Source organism: Crocodylus porosus, unplaced genomic scaffold (assembly GCF_001723895.1).
Source record: "Crocodylus porosus isolate Cpor-Errol unplaced genomic scaffold, CroPor_comp1, whole genome shotgun sequence".
Taxonomy (NCBI): Eukaryota; Metazoa; Chordata; order Crocodylia; family Crocodylidae; genus Crocodylus; species Crocodylus porosus.
In genome coordinates, this window is record NW_017728932.1 from 482400 (window position 1) to 500627 (window position 18228).

An 18228-nucleotide genomic window follows, 5' to 3' on the forward strand; every position below is an offset into this window, starting at 1 on the left:
GCCCCAAAGCAGAAGTGAGAGTGGAAGGGGAGGGGAGGTCCTGCTGAGCACACAGGGCAAGAGAGGGGATCCTGAGGGTTGGGGATGGGGAGCTTCGTACCTGATCTGGGAACTTTAAAAAATCCCTGGATGCTGCTCCTGTGGTCTGAACTGTGCAGTCAGCCTGGGCATTGGACTGTGGGTACCCGGGGCTAGAATGGGTGATGGTTATGCCCCAGTCGGTCACAAATGGCTTCATCGTGTGACTTGCCACTCCAGCTGGCACCCCTGACAGAGGGCGTGGGGTGGGCAGGCCAGGGTGCCTGGATGGTGGTTCCAAGTCCAGCAGTGGTGACAATACTCGCAGTGGCTGCTGGAAGGAGCCACCGCTGCAGGGACTGCCAGAAAGTGAAGTCGAACTGCTGAACCACTCCAACCCTTCTGCAAGCTCGGGGTGGTGTGACTGGCCACATGTGCCACAGCTGGGGCTGCCCCCTGCTCCTGGGCTAGACAGGGCTGAGGGCTCCACTGTGGGCCAGGATTATATCCCTTGGTGGGCTGAATCCGGGCCGTGAGCCATATTTTGCCCACTGCTGATTTACAGCCTCAGGGTTAAAGCTGACAGTTTGTGATTGGAATACATAGTAGTAGTCTTTTCTCCCCTTCCCTTCCCAATCATCCAGCCTCTCTTAATTTCCAAAAACTTTTGAAACATGCTCACTCCACTGTACCTGCAAAAAGATGATTTTGCAGCTCTTCCAAACAGATGAGGCCTTGCTTTGAATAGATTGGTTTGGCCAGCAGTGGTGCACCTGACACACTTACCTGAGTCACGAAGTCTGTAGCCAATTTGGAAAGATCTCGGAAAAACAATTAAAATTCATGTTAAGACTCACTTCTCATTGCCCCAGTCCAATCACCACTGGAAGGTCAAATGCCCAAATCCTAGTCCTGAATATTTCAGATAAGAATCCTGTCTCTGGCAACAGAAGCCAAGGTTCACGCCTCCCAAGGGAATACTGTAACCACTAGACTACACAGGCAGGCTGCCTTTTGCTTATTTTTTTGGCCCCTTGACTCTTGGCTGCCTATTGGTCCAGCTTCATCAATCCTAGAGGTTCTCAACCTTTTTTGTATCAGGACCCATTTGTAAACACTGATGGCCTGTCCTGACCTAGTGTCCTTCCCCCTAACCCACTGCCCTCTGCTGCCAGTCCACAGTGTATGGGGCAAGGGGTGGGTATATGGGGCTGTAGCAGGGCAGTAAAGTGCCTGCTACTTGTAGAGCAGAGATAACTACGTAGGTGCCGGTTGCTGGGGCAACCAGAGGGAGCTAGTGACCCACACCTGCCAGCGGTCAGCTGACTGGAAGGGACAGGGCCTGGCTCACATTTAAACCCCAGGGCTGAGGCCAGGCGAGCAGTTCCCTGCTGGCAGCCAAGGGGAAAGGAGCTCTGCATACACGAGCAAAGGGGAGAGGCCTGACTACATGAGAGGCTCCTGATACTGGTGGGAGATAGAGCACCCTTGGGATGGCTTGAATGATGTTTTAGCCAAGAGGCGTGAATTTATGTTATAGCCCAGGGGCTTGTGTTTTGTTTGCTGTATAACTGGAGGTTTGGGTGAGGCTATTAGGGGATGGAGGAGGCCTCATTTTTGGGGACACACTTCAGAGTGGGAACCCTGGTGCCAAGGAGGGCGCAGCTTTTTTAGGGCACAGATCCCGGCGCCAGTGGGGGTGCAGCTTTTTTAGGGCACAGACCCAGCGCCAGTGGGGGTGAAGCTTTTTTAGGGCACAGACCCCAGTGTCAGTGAGGTGCAGAGTGAGACAGGGCAGTGGAGAGCTTGAGAGCCAGGAAGGGGGCAGTTTGGGACGATCTTAAAAAAGCCAGGGAGGCCTGGTGCACCTAGAGGTGCAGGTGTATATATTTTGGTTCTTTTGTGTTTTTGTTTGGACTGGTGGGGTCGCACCCTGGTGTTGGACTTGCAACCCCCTTGCTGTGGGGCTGGTGCCCGTGCCTCTGAGCCAGGGAGTGCCATGCTCCAGAAGGGAGTAGAAAAGCAGGCCACGAGCCTCCAGACACTAGAAAGAGAAGCTAGAGCCTCAGAGTCAAACCCTGTTTGGTGGGTTTGAATGGGAAGGCCTAGCTAGAGAAAAAAGGGATCAGGCCCTCCTAAGAGAGACCCCAACATACCCAATAGAATAGGCAGTCTCCCGCTCACATAATAATTTCCATCAAGACGTGGCAGACAAAATTAGGGTGGGACAGAAGAATTCCAAGAGGGCTCCAAGGGCGCCCCACATAAAGCATGGATGACCAAGAAGATGGTGCTGGGAAGGGAGACCTGTTACAGGGGCATTGAAGAGCCCAAACAGCCCCTCATAGGCTGGAACTCTGCCAGCCTGCAAGGAAAAAGCCATGGTTTCCCACACTTTTCTCCTTGAAAAGAGATCCATTTTTAAAGTTTGTTTGTGACCCTTTCATATATTTTTGTGACCCAGGTTGAGAAACAGTGATCTATCCTATTCTGTAGTCCAGGGGTGAGGGCATTCTCTAGGGAACTGGATTCAAATCCTCTAGGGGTAAAGAAGGCCTAGAACTCAGGTCCTGACTTCTTGGGTAAATACTGTAAATACTAGGGTATTGGGCACCATCTGCACCATCTGTAACCTGGTAGTTAGAATGCAGTGAGGTTAATTTTAGATCTGAACTGAATACCTTGTAGTTGATTTTAGATGTAGGTTTTTTATAACTCTGACTAACTTCTGGGGCCTCTCTGATGCTGCAGGCAGAGTTCATACACCTCCTGCAAGCGCTAGAAAAATCTTAAGTGGAAGTGAGGCTTGCAAGTGTCTGCTTCAGGTCAGGTCTCAGCAGGCTCACTGGCCTGAGTAAAGACACTTTGGGAACTTTGCCCTCCAAAATGGAAATGTATAAGGCATATGAGCACATAATGAGTGTTGTGCATGCTGGCACAAGGTGACTTTGAATCACTGCTTGGGATGTAGGTGGGCAAAGCATCTCTTATGTGTATAATGAGACATTCTGAATCCAGCCTTGGATGTAGTCCTCTTCACTTGACTGTAAATACATCTCAAGGCCTTTGTGTGCCTCCTCTCTTAGGGTTCCTATACATGTGCAGAGAGCCTGCTCCAACACATTGAAGGAGACTCGATTAATCGAGACATTAATAGAGTCTGCTAGAGCATGGAAATTAATGAGCTCCAGCAGACTCTAGCATTGTGTATCAGCATCTCCGTGCTGAAAAATGGCAGTGGGGCACTTTGAACTAAAGCTCGTTCAATGAGCTTTAGTTCAAAGTCCCCTGCCACCATTTTTTAGTGTGGAAATACTGATACACGTGACACTTGGGCACTTTTAATTAGCACAGCTTGCTAATTAAAGCACCCTCCCATGTCTTCCAGAGCACATGTAAAAATGCCCTTAGTGCCTGAACTAAAATCAGTAGGAAGATCCCCATTGATTCCAATGGCATCTGGATCATAGATTACTTAAAAATGTCCCACAGGTTGGGTTGTGGAATGAAAATCCTACCACTTGGAAAGACATGAAGTCAAACTCATCATGCCTGGAAGTTGTTTGCCTTCCTGTTTACTTGTACCTAAGCTGAAATAGTGTGGGGCCCATACCACTGTATTCTCCTAAATCCACAACCCAGGTCCCTAATACTGCTCATACAGCTTGGCCTTTTTATGTGGCTACTCCTTTTTTTTTTTTCCTATTTAATTCAGGTTCTTAATCAGTCCTCACCCACAATGTTTGTCAGTGCTTCATACATGTAAAGCCCTGCACATATCCTGGGCAGGATGAAGGCAGAGGGGTTTTTTTAGAGCTCTTTATATTATCGTTTCAACAACAGACATCTGGAAGGCAGATCACCACCCTAGAAGCACAAAAACCAAAGATCAGGAGGAATTAGCTATGAGACTTCTCTTCTTTCATAAGACCTGGGTCAGCAGCCACTATCACATCTGTCCATTCCGTGACTGTCAGTCTCTTGACAAGCTGGCCCTTCATAATCCATGAATCAGGGTTGAATGAAAACACGACACAACAAAACAGCTCATTTTTCACAGCGGAAACATAACCATATTTTTTCTAGATGCATCATATACATCCAAGATTTTGATTTCATATTTCACTTTTCCCCCTGCTTTGCAGAAATGATAGGTAAATTCTCGATGCCATGAATTACTTCCATACATAACCTGTCTTTGACATCCAACCACTGTCCTCTTATCATCCACTCCAATAATTAAATAGCCTTGTGTGTTTGCAAATGCAGGTACATAATTTGGAGGAGTGCTTTTAACATATTTCAAGACATTCTTTGTCGCAAAGCCTTTAAATACAACATGCGTAGACTCAGTGAATGGCAGGGTCCCTCTGTGCAGCAGTTTGTCTCTTTCAAAAGAAATTAGCAGTAGCTTCAAGTATGTCATTTTCCTCCTGCACATTAAGTTCCAATGTTGCTTGAGTGCTGTTCTATCTCTTGGCTCTCTTGGCTGTTGGACCTGTCTTTTCTTCGTATCTTTGCCTAGAATCAGCTTTCCTCTCCTCAAGAAATTCAAAAGCTTCATCTGGTTTCAGGCTAGCAACAGAGGTGAGAGATTTTTGACACAATCCAGAATTTAGGGAGCAAATATGTTGCTTCAAGAGAGCTGGGGCAGATGACAACTTCTCTCTGCTCTGAGATTTCAAAATCAGAAATTTGCTGTTTTGCTGTATATCGTTAAAATACTTTGTCAAATCTGGAGAATTAATAACGTGGTTCCTAAAGGAGGTCTCCATATCCAGTCCAATGCCATAATTTTTGTAGTTGTAATCCTCATTTTCAATCTCTAGTGTTATCACACCACCTCCAGAATTCAATAGTGCACACGCTGCTGGGATAAGGACACTGTTTTGTGCCCTTATATGATCACCTGCCATTTTTTTTCTCTTCTCACCCAGAGTTACTTTTCCTACATCTACAACCACATCAGGATAGTCTGTATCATAAATAAGCAACGGTTTCTCCTTCTGGGTCATCCTGCTTCTTCAACAGCCAGAACTTTCAGAAACCTTTGGAAACAAATGGCTATAATCAATACACATAAGCTGTTCTGCAATAATGGCACATGTAAACAACCTTACCCTGTGGTAAATGAAATTTAAATGTGGTAGCTTAGCTCTCAGTGAAGGAGGAGATATCACTGGATTACTTAGCCCTATCTCAGGGGTGCCCAACACCATGGGCTGTGGGCCAGTGCCAGACAGTTAAGGGTTGGCTGCCGGTCTGCAAGAGGGTTGGCTGCCAGACCAGAAGTGACCACAGACCGGCAAACTGCAGACTGGAAATGACCAGCATACTGCAGACAGGTAGCCAACCCTTTTTTATACTGAGCCACTTCTGGTCTGGGGTTTGCCGGTCCTTAGCATAAAAAGGTTAGGAATCCCTGTCCTATCTCTCCAGAACACAAACTCTGACTTCTGAAAATAAAATAATACCAATCTGAAGTACATGCCACCATAACTCTAACTCTGCACCTTGGGGTGGGCAATGTGCACTGGAAATGATCTGCATGCACTCCAGCAGTATTCAATGTGTTAATTGTAACTGCTTTGGCAGTGCTGTAATTATAATGTGGAGTGCGATGGGAAAACTGTCTTCTGGGTTGGGAAGTGGGGGGACCTTCTCCCCTTAATCCCTGTGATCAAAGGAAAGGGGTGTATGCATACGAGTGACCCAACATGCATCCTTTCACCACTCCATTGTATGGTTGGAGTGGCCAATTTGTGGTAGGTGTGTCCTATGTGGCATGGACAGCCTCTATGCAGAGCATGCATCAGGGTGGGGATAGGCAGCACAAGGGCAGGTAGGGCAGGAAGCAGAAGGCAGAGCTGCAGAGGTGACACTAGGTTAGGGTGACACTGTTTGGATCTTGGGGAGTTCTGGATTTGCAGCTGAATAAAGGCTTTTTTCTGTGTCTCAGCAAAGCTGCAAACCACAAGGAAGCTTCATATTAAAAGTAACACTGCAGACACTTAGGCAAGCAGTTTTCTAACAATGTCATAGTGTTATGAGTTCATGGTGTAAGGAAACTAGATGCAGCCTACCAGCTATTGTCAGGAGATAAAGCCAACGCAAGACCTTGAAGATGAAGGAGTCCACAAGAAACAGCAATTAACTGAGAGAAGCTGAGTTCACGGTCTTACACATGTGCTCATAGCAAAAAGGTATGTAAATGAATGAAATACATAGGCATTCTTATGCTAATGAAGCAAACAGTAAACAGAGGCAGAGCTTGGGAGACAAGGAGATATGGGTAGAACAAAGGAGGGGGGACCTGGTATTGCAGTGCTTCCAGGACCGCTGCAAAAAAACAGAAGAAAAAAAAAAAAAGTCTCCCTAACCGTTGGGCACAGCATGGAATCGGGGTCTCACAGGAACAGGGAGCACAAGGCAGGAAGCAGAAGGCAGAGCAGATCAGGCACAGAAAGGGATTGGAGCAGCATGTGGGGCTCATTTTTGGCATGCCTGCCAAAAAAGTTGGCCTCTGTGGTATGGGGTGTGCCAGTGGCTGGCTACCGTGAGGACTGTCAGTAATTACAGGGAGAAGGGTGTGACAAGTGGGTTTAGCCAAAGGTATGTGAAAACCTAGTGCCAGGTGCTATCTTGTACCCCAGGGTGAAGCAATGGTGCAGTTTCGCAGGTACTGGTATTGGCAGGGTGTAGACAGGTCCTACTTAACACGGCTCAAAAACAGGCAAGAATGGGGGGCCCTTGGGCCCTTCCCTCATCTGAAAAACGAGGGGCTGGCAGCCGCCCACCCCGGCTCTGCCCTCGCATGTGCTGCGTTGGGGACGACTGTGCTCTCGGCGCGGCTCCGTTTTCTCCAATGACCTTTGGAGTTTCCTTCCCAGGGTAACAGAGCAAAGGGCAAGCGAGGCACGACTCCGCTCCCCGGGGGCTGCCCAGCCTGTCGCCCTCCGGGGAAGCTCGAGCCGCGCAGGCGGATGCCACGGCGGAGCGCCCCAAGGCGCGAGCCCGGAGCACGGGGGCTCCGCAGCCGCTGCCCCGGGGCTGGAGATTGCCCCGGCATCCCCGCGCCAACACGCGGCAGGCGGCGCCTCGCCCGAGCAGCGCCGCGGGCACCCGCGGGGACCGGCGCCGCAGGACAGGCCGCTTCCCACAAGGAGCAGCGCCCGCACCCGGGGCGCTGCTAGGAGAAAGGGACGCCCCGGCCCCGGCCGCGGCCCACCTCGCCCGCGGCGCCGCCGCCCCCCCGCTCTGTGGTTCCTCCCGCCACCAGGGGGGGCCGTGCAGTCACAGAGCTGGCAGCGTGCGCGCGCAACGCCGCCACAGTATTGCAACCGCGCTCGGCTCAGCCTGGCGTTCCGGCGCCGTCAGGTGATCCGTGCGGGGCGCCGCGATTGGCTGCTGCGGGGAGGGGGCGGGGCAACCGGCGGCTGAGCTTGGCGCGGGGGCAGTGTCGGGGTGGCTGCTGCGGCCTGAGGTCGGGCCGGGCCGGGGCGGCGCGCTCTTTGTCTCGGCCCCCGCCGGGCCGAGGAACCTCCGCGGGTTCCCGCGCTCCGCTTGGGCTTGTGGCGTTGCGCGAGGCGCTGGCCGTAGCGAGCCCAGCCGTGCCCCGCCCAGATGGCCGCAAACGCCCTTACGCGGCGTCTTGAGTTTTACGCGGGGCCTGCGGCGTCCCCGAGCGCGGTCCCCGTCGCGGCCGTCCGGACACGCGGGGAAGCAGTAATACCACGAGCGGAAACGTCCTTCCAGCGCGACGGTGGCTCGAGCCGGGACCTCGCATCTTGTCAGTTCCCTACAGCGAGTAGGCTGTAGCCGCCAGGGACTCGAGCCGCCCCTCTTGGAAACTGCCAGCTCTTAGTAGTACTCGCTTGTGTTTTGACTACAGAAAAACAAAAGAGGTTTTTTTTTTTCTGTTGCAAAGAACTGAGAAAAGTCGGACCAGGTCAGAATCTTTTTAAGGCGATGGATTTGTTTTTGACATCTCCGGGTTTGTCTTGAGAGTCATATTTGTGCACCTAGCAGTGCTCACATTGTGTGGCACCATAGTGCTCTGGTTGGGATCTCAAGGCACCCTTAAGGTGCTGCACAACCTGTTGGGAATTGCTGCTGCAGGGGAAAGAGCTGCCTTTACTAATGAAGTGCCACATGGATCACGGGTCTGTGGTGTAGGTGTAGGAAGATGTACCAAGGCATAGGCAGACTTTACTAGTATTTCATTTTTTATTGTTTGTAAATCTGGTCATTCCTGCTTTGCCTGTGCAGGGAAAGCATCAACAGGTTGTTAAATGTTTTAGGCACTCTTGTAAACAAAATTATTACTGTGGGGAAAGTATACAGGTCCCCAAATGAATTATAGTTTCATAGCTGTTAGGGACTGGGAAGGAAAAAAATTGTGGAAAGCGGCTTCTCAGGGGACAGGAATAGGATTGTTCCAGTCCTAGAGTTAAGAGTCCATTCAGATGATGGTATTTTTTTGCCTGTAGAAGTAACTTATCTATTAGACGTAAATAAGATGTGCCTAAAGCAATGATGAGTGAAGTATAGTTTGACCTGGTATTACCAAGATGTCATGTCTTGGTTCTGACCAGGGTATGATCATATAATCTTCTCTCTGAGCTCATTCAGGCTATAGTCTCATTTGCTTCTAAATGTTTTTTATATATCCTTTTAATCTCTCTGACCAATGTATCTAAACAGCCATCGAGCAATATGGTGGAAACCATTAGTGGAAAAAATAGGAAGAATTCTATTTTAAGTTCTTGTATAAACATTTATTCAAAAGCTACATTGGTACTGTCAATAATGTTAGGGCCACTGTATCTTCACTTAACAATCCATTATTTCTGAGGCTACTAGAGGTTCCTAGTTGTTCTTTTTGTCATAGAGGGCGATGTATCAAACCTCAACTATTCTGCTGTTCCATTTAATCTATTTGTAAGAAACCCATTCGTAATGGAAATAGACCAAGTTGTTTGAGAGACCTTGGAGGTCTCTAAACTACATTCTTATCTGGTTCTTTTTTTTTTTCTTCCCAGGTTTGGCTGACAGCTTCACATCCACTTATCTCTCTTTTGTACCTTATGGAAGATCATGGAATAATTGAAGCCTGAAAAATATATAATATAGGAAAAACCACAGGAGTTTTATTACCTTTACATTGGTATTATTGGTGTGTTTCTGAGCAACAGGGATTAGTATTTTTCACCAGTGTAATAAATGAACACATGCCATGAAGTATAAGAGGAAGCATTACTAGGAAACAGAGTAGTGTGGATTTGTGTATGCTCTGTACTCTTTCTGCTGACAAGCTATTCACTTTGCACAGTAGTGAGCTGCTCAAAAAAACCCTGTACCTAGGGTTTGGAGGGGGGTTCTCTTTTGTTTTGCCTTGTGAGCGTAAGTGAAGATGGCAAAGCATGTGTCAAAGAAGAGGAAAATTAAGGAAGAAAATAATAGATTTCCAGAACATTGGGAAGTGGATTATACTGAACAACTATCAAGTGCTGCAGCTTCTTACGCAGTAACTTTGCAGTTAGCCAAAGCAAAGAAACCGTACAGTGATGGGGATCTAGTGAAAAAATGTGCAATTGAAATGGCCAGGGCATTTGGGGATGAGAACATGGTGAAAAACTTTGAAACAGTTTCACTCTCTCATCAGACAGTAGCCCAAAGAATTGAAGATATGAGTAATCAGGTATGTGAAAAGTTATTATACAATGTCAAAAAGTGTCGCTATTTTTCCTTATCGTTAGCAGAGATTACTGACCAAACTGATACAAGTCAGCTTCTCATATTTATCAGAACTGTGGAGGAAGATTTCTCAGTGAAGGAGGAGTTGCTGTCTCTTGTCTCATTACATGACACTACAAAGGGAACAGATATATTTGAAGCTCTTCAGAACAGCGTGAGTGAATATGGCGGTTTTGAGAAATGTACCTGTATTGCCACAGATGGTGGTAGGACTGTTATCGGTTCTGAATTTGGATTATCAGATCTGCTGAAGAAGTCTGGTGTTACATGCCCCATGATTCACTGTGTGATTCACCAAGAATCTTTGTGTGGGAAATGGGTGAAACAAGCTGAGGCTATGAAAGTTGTTGTGAAGGTTACCAGTCTTATTTGTGGTGGAAATAAATCTTTGTTACACAGTAAATTCCACTCATTTTTGGAAGAAATGCAATTGGTGTATGGAGATTTACCTCTGGATTCCGAAATACGTTGGCTAAGTGCTGGTAAGGTTCTCATAAAGTTCTTTGCTCTCAGAAAAGAAATTCCAGTGTTCCTAAAAGAACAAGTGAAAACTGACACCACAGAGCTTGAAGAAAGATTTTTGTCTCCCCAGTTTCTGGCCGAATTAGCTTTTTTGACAGATACTACCACTCACTTAAATGAATTAAATTTAAAGTTGCAGAGTAAGAATAATACAATATCAGACCTCTTTGGATGTGTGAATGGGTTTCGTAGAAAGCTAAAACTGTTCAAGGTTGGTCTCGAAAAGGGTGATCTTATACATTTCCCATCTTGCAAGGAACTGGAGAAAGAAATGGAAAATTTTGAAGGTGTAAACTTTTTGGAATTCTCATCCAATGTAGATGCTATGGTGACAGAATTTGACAATCGCTTTACCGAACTGGAGTTACTGAAAAACACACTGATGCTTTTCAACAACCCGCTTGGATCTGTGCTTGAAAATCAGTCTTCCAACATACAGCTTGAACTGTGTGATCTACAAGCTGACCCATTCTTAGCTGGGAGACGAGAAATAGGCCAGGACTTCTTTAAACTTATACCAGAGAATCGCTTTCCACATTTAAGGGATCTTGGTTTAAAGATTGTATCAATGTTTGGCAGTACGTACCTATGCGAAAGTGCCTTTTCTACAATGAAGTCTATAAAATCTCAGTATCCATGTTCGCTTACAGATGAGGCTCTCACTCGCTCACTTCGACTGGCCTTAACTGAGGAGTCAGTTGATATAGGTCCTCTTGTGCAGAAGATGGAGGATCCACAGTTTTCACATTGAAAAGTTAACTTTTTTTTTTACTGTGTTACTTGTAGGCAAATGTATCAGTGTCATTTAAATATGTAGATGTTTTGCTTATGTCCTGCCTTTGTACTACAAGTGTGTGTGTATATAGTATTAAGAATTACTTCCATTTCATCCACTCAGAAAAAGTGTAGCCCAAAAGAAAGATGTAAAGAGAAATGCTAACCCCCAACTGAACGTCCCTGCCAAAAGCCACGTAGCAATTTCACAAGTACAGTAAGAGCTGAGTTATTTGGTACCTTTATAAGCCAGCAAACTCCATTAACTGGCATGCCGGCTTGTAAGGGAACTATGGCACTTCTGGTTTCACGGAGGGCTCACAGCCCAGAGGAAAGCAGCCTGTGCTACCAAGTCCACATGGCCTGGGGCATAGCAGCATGCACAGGTCCCCCCCTCCCTGTCCCTCAGGGCCCACGGGAGGGGTAGCAACACCCAAGATGCAGCAGCCTGAACAGGCAAAGACACCAGTTTGAGCCGCTCAGTTAACTGGCAAATTTTGTTATCCAGCCTCCATTCCTTGTGGTTGCTGGATAACAAAGCTTTTACTGTACTTGAATTGTTGCAGTTTCATTAGAAAAAAAAGATCCAGGGACAGAGCAAGATGTATGTACTTTTACTTAAAGTAGCCAGTCTATTTCCACTCTTTACTTTAAAGTGGATAAATCTTAGATCACCTCTATAATGAGTCACTGATTTAAAATTAATCTAAGTCCATAAGACCAAGCATACTGCTAATGACAAACATAATTAACGTAATTATGGTGGTACATGTCAGTGACTGAATTGTCCTTGATATTTGGCCCATGGGCTATGACAGGCAGATAAAAGCCATTTTCACCTCTGCTACAAATGAAAGACCAGCACTATTGGAAAACAAAAGGTCCTGGAAAAAATAAAATGTCATCCTCAAACTCTTCAGTATACTCTAGACCCAGGCCTATAGTCACTGTGTATATAAGGACTTACATTGAAATCATTGGGACTATCCAAAAAAGGTTTGTGCTGTCAGGTTTCCTTAAGTATCAGTTTTTCAGAGGGAGGATAAAAAATCTGTTGAAATAAAAGTGATAGAATGGAGACATGAATTAATGCCACATATAAAACTGTAATAAGCTTGTATTAAAAGCCTTTTCAAATGTTGATCATCTTGTGTTGAATCTGACGTTTTTATAAGGTATTTTTGCATTAAAAGATGGAGACATGAGGGAGGGTATAGCAGCTCTGGGCTAATTTAAAGAGGCTGCATTCCCAACTTCCCTGCTGCTGTTATCCCTGGCCTTTCTGCTCTCTCACCTCCTAGCAGTGCCTGCTTGTCCTTTCTCCTGTAATCATTGCTCCCCACTGCTGTTTGGCATACCTTTCAGCTGCACCCAGTAAACAGGCTATGTTGGATGGGGAGGGTGGGGTGGGGAGAATGAAGCATAAATGGTTGGGGCAGTAGCAGAAGACTGGCACTAAAAGATTGCCAACCCTTGACTTAGATTAAGACCAAGCCCCTTGTTACCCTCTAAAACCACATATTGACAGCAAGGAGTTTAACTGGCGTTTCTACAATTTAGTCTAATGCCACACTAGCTGGGATAGCTTACTGCTGCCCCTAGAGCACTTTCAATAGAAAATCACCATTGTCCTTAGACATTTGTTCCTTAAAATTGGTCAAAACTCTAAAGCAGGGATTAACTTTAAAGCATAATATCCACCTTCACTGCATTCCCTAGCTTCATGTAGCAAATCCTTCAATATGATGAAATAGGTGTAACTTGCTAAATGAGGTTATGCTACAGGTGTGGCTGGTTTAAATTGGGTCTGGCCAGTTGTAACTTGATGCTTTGGTTCCTTATTAATATGAAGACACTCTCTTCAGCTTATTTCTAGTATGCAAGGTTTTATGCACAGGATCTTCATCCACTGTGCCTATATACATCTTAAGATGAAGGTAGCTGTGGCCTCAGCTAATTCATACAAATATGGTACTTAGATGTGTTTATCAAATATAATCAACAGAAATTTACCAGATACCAAGTGCCTGATTCCAAGAGTCCTAATAGCCAAGAAGAACAGGAGAGATGCAGCTTTTTTTTTTTTTACTACAAGAACTGTTACTAAGGATTCTTATAAACTGAACGGGCACCATTCCTGCTTTAATGGAATTTGCTGCCTATACTGAATAAGCCTAATTCAGACAGCGAATCCTCTCCTTAGTTCATGCTTGTATCGGTTGCTTTGTAAATCTCATTTCCAAAGGCAAAAAGCTTAAATTTATAAATGGTTGATAGGCACTCCGAACACTTATCAATACTAAAATGAGTAGCCTGGTAACATGACGAAGCTTAAGAGCAGAAGAATTAGCAGAGAAGTATCTCTAGGCCTGCACCTATGTACACCTATGTGATGCTGTCTGCTCAGGGTACCAAAATTGCTGGTTAAGACCCTGAGTTTAAGGAAGGCTCAAGAAGCCCTGCAATGAGTGATTAAACAGTTTATCTAGAGGCTAAGATTTTTCCCCCTATCTCCTGCCCAGTACCTTCAGTGGCTAATTACTGCCTTTAAGCAGGATTTATACCTCTTCCAGATTTTGATAGTTTCTTTAATCTTTCCTAAATGCACACTTTGTTATCCATTTGGGCATTCCATGTTATTTAGTGTAACTTTACAACTTCAGTATTCAAAGCACTGGTAACCCTAATTACAGCATATAATTGTAGCTGAACCTGACAATCTTGTTGTAATGTGTTCAAACTGGATGAAGCCAAGGCTTGTTAAAATTTGGGCAAGGCAGCAAAAACTACTACTGGCATTAAAGTCCAAATGTGCCATAGTGCCCAGTTATACTAGTCATAAGCTGGCACTGTACATTTTCCTGTCTTGCGTGACGGTCTTCTGTGTTGGCACAAAGATCGTATTCAGGGTGTAAGAGAGCCTAGATTATATAAGACCCGAGCTGTATGTCAGGTAGAGGCAGAGTGCAGTCCTTTCAGCTTTCAGGGGAATACAGCTTGACAAGGTGCTGCAGCTCTGTTGCATAGCCAGTAATTGGGCATCTCTGGTGATTCTTTACGTAGTTATAAACACAGCGGTAACAGAACACAAAGCCCGATGTGGACAAAACGGTGTCATTGGTTCGGATCTTGTGGCAGAGTGGACACACTGTCTTCAGTTTTGGTAAGAGGGGTGAGCCCGTGCTGTGGTCAAGGTGTATGGGGGGTGGAGGAGTAGGGAGTACAGTCAGAGATTTGATGGTCTCCTGGTTTTCAGATGAGTACCACCAGTCCAGAAACTGCAGGAAGAACACACCCACAGAGAGACCAGTGGACAGAGAGAAGGCAATACCTCCAAATGCTTTCTTCACTGCCGCATGCACTTGTTCCTTGATGCTATATCAGGGAGATGAGGTATGGATAGTTAGTACAACACATTTGTCCACCTGGAAACCAACAGTGCTAACAGACAGAATTGGATGCTATGTAGTAGAGGTTCAGGGCATCCCCAAGTGGCAATGGGCTTAAACTACAGCAAAACAGATACTGATTAAACTTCATTTAAAAAAAAAAACCCTACTTGTAAAAGCAGAGAGAGCAAACAAGTTGTCTAGGGAAGCTGTACAATCTCCTTCACTGGAAACTTACAAGAAAAGGTTCAGTAGGCAACTGGGATGGTTCGGCAAGAGTGAATCCTGCAACTGGACAATGGTTGGACTGGATGACCCCTGAGGTGCCTTCCAACCCTCTGTGATTGAATTTAACTTTTTAAAAATTCCGTTACATATGTATCACATGTTTACAAAGCTATTTAGAATCAGCCAGATTCTTAATGCAAATAAGTCTAGGAAGGTATAACTTGGCCTGCCTGAGGAATATAGCAATTCTTAACACTTTGAAAAATTTAGATCTAGGTTTACTGCATTTCTGAGGTAGAAGAGCTTAGGACAAGAGACAACAGAACCTTTCACCCAGGGTCTGTTTCAGAAGGCTCAGGTTAGCAGTACCCAAAATTCATTGCTGTCTGAATAAGGCAAGTTGCTCATCTGAACAGATAACTGATGCCATCAATCTCCCTTGGTACCAGCCTCAGAAATGCTCAGAGTGCTGAATAGGTTAGAGACCAACTATCCTTGCATGTTTCCAGCCAGGCAGCTCTGCAATTAACTTCAACAAGAAGTCAAGGAAACTATTTCATTTATATTTAAAGTGCATTATGACCTTCCCTCTTAATCTCTAACACTGATAGTTTCATTTCACAGAACAATCTGTGAAAAGAAAGAACCTGGAACATTCCACAAAGCACTGCAAAAGCTCTATGTTGAATGTGTTAGACCAGGAGTGTTTAAACTCCAGCACACAGGCCAAACATGGCCATGGAGCCATGGCATCTGGCCCATGGGGACTCCCTATGGGTTGGCAAATTTGGTGGTGAGGGAGCAGTGGCAAATAATACTATTACCCCTCCCCTGCTGCCAAATTCCCAAGCCCTGTGGACCAAATTGCTGTTGTCCATGCTCCCCCCCCGGGCCAGACTGGGACTGAGCCACACCTATGGGCCCAGATCAAGGCTGGGCTGTAACCCCCTTCTCCCTGCCATACACAGCTGGACCAGGCCCTGCCTTGCCTGTCCCACACACTGGATTGGGCCCATTTGCTGAAGCACTGTCTGTCTAGCCTGCAGGGCAAAAAAGCTGGGTACCACTGTGTAAGATTTATCCAGTCTATAACTTACCTGTGGCTTGCAGTAGCTGCAGCCAGTTTCTCCTCCAAGGCCTGGATGTCATCCACTGTCAGTCTTACCAGGCGTACACCAGCCAGCCTTAGCAGCGGCGAATGGTGTTGAGCCTTACCAAGGATATAACAGAGCTGCTGGATGAGAAACCAGCCCTCCCAGGCCATGTTTACAAATGGGTAGGCTGCTAGAAAGGCCCTATAAAAGCGCTTCCAGGCAGAGGATGGAGGGTGGATGGAATATTCATCTTCTTCTCTTAAGCTGGAGACCAGTTTCTCCAACTTCCCTTTCAAGTAAGGAATGAGAACCAGCAGGAGGAGAGACTTCCAATGTTCCTGCTTCGGAAGTCCAGCACTTGCCAGCCGGTATGGCCCCTTGCTGTGTCCCAACACTGTCCTCTTTAAGCTATAGAAGTTTTCAGAAAAAGAAGCACTGCACTTGGACAGATAATGCTGCTGGAGCAGTAGGTCTAGGAGTGCATAGAGCTCATCAAACCAAGTCCAGAGGCAGCCATAACGGCCAGGATTGGATTCAGCAAGAACCTAGTACAAGGCACACAAAGCAGAAAAGGTGTCAAAGAGCGGCTCATTAAATTAAAGCTGCCATAGGCCACACATCCGTGTTATGAAACAATTCAAAAACAAAAGACCAGAGGCATGATTACAGCAGGGCAGTGTGAGCATCATACCTGACCCTAGCATGTCAGCTGATTATTAAATAAGCCAGAGGTGAATCTTGGCTTCCAGGGATGAAAAGCTTCCAAGCTGATGGCTGCATACACTTCCAAGGCTTCCAGGAATAACAGTGCTTCCTCCCACAACAGGGATGTGAATACATGGTGTGCAAGTGTTTCACCTGCACAAAAAGGAGCTTATTCAAGAGATACCTTGCGACTCCCTGCATGGAACTAAGTAGCATTAGCAGGAGCAGTATCCCTGGCAGAAAAACCTAAAACATGTGCACTCATCCCTTCATGAACTAGGGGCCTGCACACAAGACCAGGCTCTGCTCAGTTCTGGCTCTGTCTCAGACTTGCTCAAAAAAAAGATTAAGTTACCAGGCCTTTCTGAGTTTCCTCCTCTGGAGACTGTTTCCCTGCCTCACTGCAGGGAAGAGGATGGGTTAACAGAGGGGTGGGCAATTATTTTGGCCTGCAAGCCACATGGGGAGTTTTGATGAGTTGTTGGCCAGGTCAGCATCCTGCCCCCTGACACCCCCCAACTCACTCTCCAAGGTGCTGATCCCATTGGCGTGGCCGTGTGCCCTGCCCACGTGGGTCCAAGCTGCCACTTTGGTTTGTGTCCCACAGGCTGCTGCTGCTTAGTTGCGGATTCCAGCCCTGCTGCCCATCCCGCTCCCAGATGCTGTTTCCTGCCCATCTATGGCCCAATCCCAGCCAACTGCACAGCACAGCCCCACTCCACTGCCTGCACAATCCTGCGATAGGCACTGCTCCCTCCCTGCATGCAGAACTAGCACTCATTGCAGCTGCATGCAGGCAGTCGATTGTGGCTCTGCTCTGTGCTTGGACAGGTGGACAGGATGGGGTTGCAGATGGGCAGGGAGCAAGTGGCTGGGATCCCTGGCTAAGTGGCAGCTGCCCGCAAAACCCAAACAGTAAGCAGAAGCTTTGTGGCTGACTGGACCATGCAATGGGAGCATGCAGAATGCAAGGAACTCCTGCCAGTAGTCCCAGCAGGGGCTTGACTTTCTGTGGCTGCCCCGACCCCTGGCACTACACGGAGCTGAGCATTAGCCCAATTCAAATGGTGCTGCGAGAGAGACCTAAGCAGATGGCATTTGCAGCCCATCGTGTGGCTGAAAGGAGCCAGGGATGGCAGCAAAGGGAGTGGAAGTGGAAAACTTGGCAGAGGGTTGCGGCTTGGAAGCTCCTGCCAAGGTGGGGAGCAGGGGAGGGCCTAGGCTGGGCTGGGCAGGGCTGTGCGGGGCACATCGGGTGGCGAGTGCCGGGTGGGAGTTGCACCATGGCAGCCGTGCTGGACACCTGGCATGATAGGGTTTCTGTAAACGCAGGTGGTCGCTGCTGGGCTCCTGTCCCGAGGTGTCTGGTGCAGGGCTCTGCCCTGCAGCCCGTGTTGGGCACTGATGCTCCTCCGGTCGTTGGGGCAGGTGGGCAAGAGTGGGGGCCTTGGTGCTCAAAGCCAGCAGCTTCCCCGCTCTCGTCCCAGCTAGGGCAGCGGGACCGAGGGAGCCGGCCCCGGGCTATATTTTGCCGGCCCTGGCTGAGCACCCCCACGCTGCGTGCCACCCGCCCCGGGCTGCCAGGGAGCCGCCCCTCCACCTGCGCGGGGGCTGCAGGGTCCCGGCCCCGGCGCACCTTGGCCATGTGGCGCAGCGCGGGCCGCAGAGCCGCCATCAGGCTGTCCTGAGCCACCGCCTCGAAGATAGACGGAGCCTCCTCGCCGCCGCCCGCCGCCGTCAAG

The 18228-nt window shown here is 47.4% G+C and overlaps 3 protein-coding genes across 6 annotated transcripts; 1 reads left to right on the forward strand and 2 right to left on the reverse strand.

Annotated features, from left to right (window-relative positions):
• Positions 1-399: 399 nt before the first annotated feature.
• On the reverse strand, positions 400-5033 carry SLFN12 (schlafen family member 12). The gene is given in 5 exon segments (XM_019545283.1): positions 400-839; positions 3950-4097; positions 4100-4414; positions 4416-4474; positions 4517-5033. Coding segments are annotated over 5 exon segments (1182 nt in total). The 3' UTR covers positions 400-696.
• Positions 5034-6198: 1165 nt separating this feature from the next.
• Positions 6199-12376, forward strand: LOC109316990 (general transcription factor II-I repeat domain-containing protein 2A-like). Of its 4 annotated transcripts, none has more exons than XM_019545371.1 (2): positions 6199-6221; positions 9060-12376. In XM_019545371.1, the coding sequence occupies exon 2, from the start codon at positions 9431-9433 to the stop codon at positions 11045-11047; it is 1617 nt and encodes a 538-aa protein (XP_019400916.1). In that variant the 5' UTR covers positions 6199-6221; positions 9060-9430; the 3' UTR covers positions 11048-12376. The 4 variants fall into 4 exon arrangements, with proteins under 4 accessions (XP_019400916.1, XP_019400914.1, XP_019400913.1 ...); XM_019545369.1 differs by lacking the exon at positions 6199-6221 and adding an exon at positions 7465-7501; XM_019545368.1 differs by lacking the exon at positions 6199-6221 and adding an exon at positions 7675-8301.
• A 1583-nt stretch (positions 12377-13959) lies between these two features.
• PEX12 (peroxisomal biogenesis factor 12) lies at positions 13960-18222 on the reverse strand. Its single transcript, XM_019545372.1, has 3 exons — positions 18123-18222; positions 15785-16326; positions 13960-14445 (listed from the first exon to the last, which is right to left on the reverse strand). The coding sequence occupies exons 1-3, from the start codon at positions 18159-18161 to the stop codon at positions 14046-14048; spliced, it is 981 nt and encodes a 326-aa protein (XP_019400917.1). The 5' UTR covers positions 18162-18222; the 3' UTR covers positions 13960-14045.
• Positions 18223-18228: the final 6 nt, after the last annotated feature.

What these genes read in the sequence shown, in the direction of transcription:
- LOC109316990 (XM_019545371.1), top strand. Translation starts at nt 9,431, where the DNA reads ATGGCAAAGCATGTGTCAAAGAAGAGGAAAATTAAGGAAGAAAATAAT.
- PEX12 (XM_019545372.1), bottom strand. Translation starts at nt 18,161, where the DNA reads ATGGCGGCTCTGCGGCCCGCGCTGCGCCACATGGCCAAG. An exon ending in CGCTGCGCCACATGGCCAAG is followed by an intron (nt 16,327 to 18,122) that starts GTGCGCCGGGGC and finishes GCCTTGTACTAG; the next exon opens with GTTCTTGCTGAATCCAATCC. An exon ending in GCAGCTACTGCAAGCCACAG is followed by an intron (nt 14,446 to 15,784) that starts GTAAGTTATAGA and finishes TCCCTGATATAG; the next exon opens with CATCAAGGAACAAGTGCATG.